General features: G+C 35.8%; 1 protein-coding gene across 2 annotated transcripts in view; it reads left to right on the top strand.

Annotated features, from left to right (window-relative positions):
- The window catches only part of RNF123 (ring finger protein 123), a 4,282,987-nt gene extending 4,276,320 nt beyond the window's left edge, over positions 1–6,667 (top strand). For both annotated transcript variants that reach the window (XM_044077780.1, XM_044077781.1), the window contains exon 39: positions 6,332–6,667. In XM_044077780.1, coding sequence (XP_043933715.1) covers positions 6,332–6,431 — 100 coding nt within the window. In that variant the 3' untranslated portion in view covers positions 6,432–6,667. The remainder of the gene's footprint in view (positions 1–6,331) is intronic.
- The last annotated feature ends 330 nt before the right edge of the window (positions 6,668–6,997 follow it).

A 6,997-nucleotide genomic window follows, 5' to 3' on the forward strand; every position in this document is an offset into this window, starting at 1 on the left:
GCAAAATTGATGAGACTAATACAAAGGCAATAGAGGTAAATTATGTATCCACATATGAATTGGTTCTGCAATATCCATATTTATGGGGACATGACAAAATGAAGTATTTAGGAGTATGGATTAAAAATTATTCTAGTGTGGCAGCTAAGGATATCTTGGAAGAGACTATACAAAGGATAATACAAGCACCGAGAAAATTGAACCTTTGTTATATGGATATGGATAGTAAGACACAATCAGGTAAAATGTTTTTAGTCCCATTATTCTTGTACACAGGTCAGACATGTTTTTATCAACCAGAGGAGAAGTTGTAGATAGCAATTAATAAAGAGCTGAATGACCTTATCTGGGGTGGGAAGATGGCAAGAGTCAAGTGGGATAAGCTGATTCTTTCAGTAGAATTGGGCAGATCGTGATTACCTGATTTGAGGGGGTATTTCAGAGCTACACAGTTAATGGGCCTATACATAGTACGAGCAGAAAACTATAATTCAAAGTGGAAAGGGATGATGATGAAACAGGTGGGAAGCTCAAGAAACAAGGGTAAACTGGGATTTTGGATGCAGGCATTTAACAAGAATAACAATAATCACACAGAATATTATATCTGTATAGTAGCAGAAAGTATCCTATTCAGTAAGCCAACACAAGAGTGGAGAAAGGAGATTATGCAGATAGGGATGACTGCAATTGGGGATGTAGACAATAGGCAAGAGGGTCTGGAATTTATTGGGGAAAACTGGCAAAGGAACCAGGGTATGTGAGCAAATAACTAGAGAGGGAAAGATGATAGAATGGGAAGATGCCAAGAATTTATTTGGGCTGCATATTAGAGATTGCCCTCCCTATCAGGGATTGATTATCAGAGTATAGGCAAAGAGAAAGAAATAGGGGGGTCCTAAATGAAAAACGAGCACTTTGAGTTTTTAGTAGAATCTAGATCAGAAGCTGCCATTAAAAATGGAATAATTAGTAGAGCTATTTGTGCTTTCATTTTTATATAGTTCACTATTTTGTTTTTGTATTTATCTGCAAGACCTTTAACATTTAAAGACATTATAGAAGGCATCATATTCTTGAGAGATTATTCCCACCTTTTATGTATAACAGCTTTTTTGTTAAATGTCTAGTTTCAGTTTTTATGTTACATACATATAATGTTTGGCATGCTAATCTTTTATGCAGTTGTTTCTTGTCATCTATGTTTGTGCCTATGTCACATATTACAGAGCTTTTTTGTTTTACTGAAACCCTCAAACAAACACACACATGCACATCCCCCCACACACACAATGCCCCCTAAAACCTATTAACTTAATAACAACATACAAAACAATGTACATCTTCAAATATTGAAGTTTTACCCTTCTAATAGGAACAAATGTTCTAAACTGACAGCCAGACACACAGACTCAAGCTAACCCAAAAGAAAGGTAATCCATGCTAAGACGCATAGCATAGCCTATAGTTTTATTAAGTGCTTTCTACTTTTGTCTTATCTTTATAGCTCTCTCAGCTGGGAAAACAGTTGAATGCTTTCAGGAAACACTTTCTCCAAGCCATTTCTCTATCGGATTGTCTTCTAGAGACATACGAACTAGACACAAAACTGTTTACTAGAAAAAAAGCCTTATAATAATCAATATTCATTTTCATTTACTTGCTTTCTCTTAAAAGTTGTTACCAGATTAAGGTAATGGCCTTAACCCAGTCATTCCCCTAAGCAAAATTAGATTTTTTTTTTCTTTTGTCATGCTATTTTAACCAGATCTTTTTTTACACTGCAGTGCTTATATTTCTTAAAACTGAACAAGGAGAAAGAGAAGAAGGGATAAAAAAAAAAAGAAACTTAAAAACTACTGAAAAATTTACTTTATAACATGCAAAAAAAAGCATGCACTATTTAAATAGTACTATTAAGAAAAACATTGTTTTGCTTAGTTATCTTTCTCCCTCCTCTTCCCCTCTCCTGAGTATTTTTCCAACCATTAATGACACAAAGTAGGGCATATGCTTTAGAGTCCCCTACAAGTTTAACTAAGTCCCAAAAAGTCCAATATTTCCAGATTTTCTTTTTCTGTCATGTTTCACAAATATAATTATTGCTTTGTAATCCCACATTTGTCAGTTTCCAAGTTATTGATTTTTTTCTCCAAACTTTAATGGTCTGAGGTAGGGCATATGCTTTAGAGTCCCCTACAAGTTTAACACAGTCCAAGAAAGTCCAGTATTTCCTAATTTTCTCGTTCTATTCCTGTTCATGTCCTTCTCCCAAACCCTGTTGCTGCTTCATTTCCAACATATTTTCGATTCTTCGTCAACTATTGTGCTTTTTCCCCCTCTCTCAAGCATTTTCCATTGAAACACTAGAAAAGGATTCACTGGCACAGTTTCTCTGTGATCTTTATTACCAGAACCACAAGAAGCAGAATCTCATTCTGTTTCACAGCTCACGTTTTGTTGGCCAAACATTTGTATTTTTTCCTTAGCATGTACTTCATCAAAAAATTATTTTTGTTCCTCCAGGGGAAAATATTTTGAAGACAACTGTGTACAGCAGTTTGTATTTTACGCCTGCTTTTTGACATTCCTTGAATAATGGGATACATTTACTCCTGTTCTGCCTGGTGTACAATGAGTAGTCACTCTCCACAAACACTCTGCTGTCTCCCACTTTTAGTATTTTGTCCTTCTGCCAAAGTTTTGCCAGAACCAATTCCTTCTGCTGGGTAAGATTGCATCTTTACTAGTAAAGGTCTAGGTTATTTCTCATAGCCAGGTGTGGAGCATACACACAATTTGCCCTTTCAATTAACAATTCATGTTGTGGAATACTTGCCCAGTTGCTTATTTGTGCTTTCATAAAATTAATACAGTCTGTTCCTTACAGCTTCTGTGGTGCAGCAAAAAATCTCAGGTATTCCCCATGTGCTCTGTCCTCTGATTCTGTTATTTTTTTTAAACATCTCTTCTTGTGCAGTCTGATATTCAGCCAGCCTTTTCTTCATTTCGACCTCTGAGTTTTGCAGTTTTATAACCTTATCTGAATAGCTGTTTAAAGCTTTTTCTATTTTTTCCAGTCTTTTATTGTTTGGATTGTTATACTGCATTAATGTTTCATTTATTTTAGTGAGGTCTATGTGAAGTTGCCTTAAAATTTCCTGTAGGTTACTGGAAGTCGTGTATGGAGCTTGCACTGCTTTTTGCTGAAGAGCTGCAGTCATTTTTCCCAGTCAGTGTTTTCTGTCACCTTTTGTAGCTGATTTTTCTTCATGTCCTCTGTATTTCTTTTTTCCTGGCATCCAGGCAATGCACTTGCAGTTTCTGAACTTTACCCAGAAATCTAGGTCCACTGGCTTTATCTGCTAAGTTTCTGATTATACACTGAAAGAGCTAAAATTAAGCTGTTATTCAATGTGCAGCTATCTTGGAAGTCCCACCATGCTGTAGATGTTAATGTAGGTGTGAGAGGGAAGTACATACTTGGCACACATAAGATTATGTTGCATGTAATGAGTTTTACTGCAAAATGAGGGTGTACAATGGTGTAAACAAATCCCAAACCCCATATTAATGAAGGTGATACGTTCCTCTAAAAATAGTAAAGTGGAGCATCTAGATGTGTAGCATGACTAAGGAGGTAGTTATTTCATTGTACTTCAAGTGGAATTTTCTTTTACTATAAATTCAAATGTAATTTTATCATGGATTTATTCAGTAGCAGCTGCCATTTCTTCATTGTTGTCCCAAAAATGTATATTTTCTAAGTTTCTAATAATATATAAAATTCCCAAATACTTCCTTTCTTGGATATGGGCAATAATTTTGATTTTTGCAAACCATGATGATATAACTTGGAAGGTTAATCAGTTTTAATACCTTAATGGTTTGTTTACATTATGATATTTCTTATTATTCCTTGTTGCTGGTTTACCACAAAATGTGCTACAAGTGCACAAAGGGGTTTAAACTAGAACAGATGTTTTTTAATAGAGATCTTGCATTCTCCTACATTGTTATGGTAATTGTTTAAGACTAGCATTGACTTTCTCAGGTGAACATTTGGCTACTTACAAACTCAGACTGGACCACATCTGATAGTGAGTAGAACATAAATGTACTACATGGAATTTGCATCAAGAGAAAGATGATGATGTTGTAAGGTTCGTAGTACTGCAGCTCACCAAAACAAGCTTTTTTGTTGAGGTTCTTGCATATGAACCTCATTTGTATAACTATGGAAAGCTTCCACTGCTACATTGATGGTAGTCACTGTATAATTATTTTTGAAAACTACTAACAGCTTTGAAAGCTGTAACATGCTTTGCACCACCCAAGCAAATGTCAGCCAGAACCAAAGAGCACTTTTAGTCAACCAACAACATTCAAAGCTATTAGACATTTTCTAACAATGTGACAGTTCTTTTTTAAACTGGCAATACTGTACATTTGGGCAACTTAAACTCCCCATATATTACAAAGAATTATGGTCAGGTACCCAATTACAACTTTTTATGTGTTCTCAAAATAGATTCAAGAAAGTCATCTGTTAAGCTATGCTCTCAAGATGATTTTTTGAGTGCATTTTTCACACACACCCTGGTTGTTCGTCAGAGACCTGATTATCCTCTTCTGTGTTATGAATTCAACTGCAGGAATCCATATCTTGAGAAACTACTGTTCTAATCAGTGAATGCATCCATAGTCACACAATACTCATGCAAACAAAGAATACCTATGTTCATTTCTAAATTGATTAGCTGGACCATGCTCATTGGGGCATTTTATTTTGTTAAATATTATTGCAGACAATGGACAACAACGATATGTGGAATACAATAGCAGAGCAATGAATAAAACTGTTGAAGCATTCTTTTAAAGTTGAGCTCTTTGCTGTATCCCTCTTATGACCTGTTGGCCCATTAAATTATTATAAGAAGTTTTATGACAATGTGAAGCTTTTTTAGAAATTTTGTAATGCATAATGATGCAGAGTCAGAAGTAAAATTAAATGCTCACTCATGATGAAATGTACATACTGACTCAAAGCAGAACATTCAGAGATTGAGGTGAGACAGAAAACTGCAAGTCGGTCATTTTGTAGGTGTATTAGTAATCAAGAAAAGAAAAACAGCGGCATAAAGAGCTTGAATCCAATATTGGGTATGTAGGACGTGAACAGGTGTGAAAATGATAATGCAAGATTGCTATTTCAGAAGTCATTGAAAGCGAACACATTCACATATCAGACAGGAAAATCATTACATTGTAGAGAGGTTGACAGAATAAAACTGGAAAGTTAGATGAAGACTACTGCTCATTCTATTTTATTTAGGCAAATTGCAAGGATCGAACGGGGTTATGTTCTGGTTGATGTAGCCTTGTAGGCAGTTCGGACCTGGTCTTAACAGTAATGTTATGGGCTGCCTGTCTGTATGCCTGTACCTTAGTTCCTTTTACGTTGTACTCAGTGTGAAACACTTATGTTGTGTCTGCCTGTTTTCCAGTGTCTTTCACATATGCCTACAGTCATGTGCAGACATGTACATATACTATAAATAGATCTTCAGGTGACTATTGCTTCCAGCTTTTATAAGTGCTAGTGTCAAAGACTAAAGTAATTTCCATTGTTTCATCGGTGCCCTTTAATTTAGCTCCTAGTACTGCCATGGAAAGCAAAAAAATTAATCATTCCTGGGCACTAAGGGTTTTCAGGCAGTATGTTTCCGCCACTGAAGAAGTGCCCATATCTGTAGGAGGTTATCAAATATGCTGGTGTGCTCAGGAATGTAACATAATAATGTAATGAGATGGCCGAGTATTGTTATGCTTTCTATTATCATATCAGCAAACACTGGATAGCAGAGTAAGAAGTAAATGGATGTTCTTCCATTTATTAGACATTGCCTCAAGAAGTGGACACTTAAGGGACACCAAAAGATTCAGCTATCCCCCATTATCCTCCTAACATTCTTTCATAGTGGCATGAAGTAAAAAGCCTGACACAGATGAACATTTCTAAAGTCATTGTTTTCATGTGTGCTCTGTTGTGTGTATGCAAGGGGGGGGGGGCATATGAATGATTGAGTTATTCAGGGAGAGAGAGACTCTGCCACCTTGAATGAATGAAACTTTTTTAAATGTGTTTTCTGACCTAATCATCAAATCTCAAAAAACAAAGTTGTTTTCATTCACTCTGAAATTCCCTACCCACCGTTATCAGACACTTGTAGAAAAGTATTGTTGTTGTTATTGTTGTAGGCATACAGTAAAAGTCCATGTCATCCTAAGTTTACACAGAAAATAATTTATGTTTTTGACTCTTTCGCAGGGCTTGCATCAACCAGCACCTGATGAACAACAAAGAATGCTTCTTCTGCAAAGCAACAATCACAGGAGTGGAAGATTATAACAAGCTAGCCACATCCTAGCACCAATAAGTCTATTATTCCTTGGCCAAGGGGTCACTACTTTTGTACTGTCCACTTTTCCACAGAATTTAGGAATCCTCTTTGGCTTGCCATTGATCAAAGCTGCAGTACTTTATCCCTGGTGTATTTTAGAAATGTGTAAAGCAAATGTGTGCCATGTAAACTCAGGAATTCTTTTCCTACATCTTACTAAATGGAAATTGCATCCTTGACATAAAAAGTGTAATGAAAACTAATTATGCTAAAAGTACACATTCTTTAATCTTACTAAAACTGGGTATGTTGTTTTCATGCCCTGCTGCTTGGAATTTCAGTTCTGGAGACAGCTATGTAATCATGCACAATGGGACAGTGTTTGACTTTCTGCCCAAACCTAGTATCAAATCAATTTGTAAGGTACACCTTAATACTAAATTTGGGATGACATGGTTGATAAAATTGAAAATGAATATGCATTTGTAAACTGCAAAAAGAAACAAGTCACACTTGCACTTCACAGTCATATTAGTTGTTTATTTTCACACTGTCACACACCTATATATTTTATAGACAGAAGCTGACTTTTG

This window comes from Protopterus annectens, chromosome 7.part0 (genome assembly GCF_019279795.1).
Source record: "Protopterus annectens isolate FY-2018-M chromosome 7.part0, PAN1.0, whole genome shotgun sequence".
Classification (NCBI taxonomy): Eukaryota; Metazoa; Chordata; order Ceratodontiformes; family Protopteridae; genus Protopterus; species Protopterus annectens.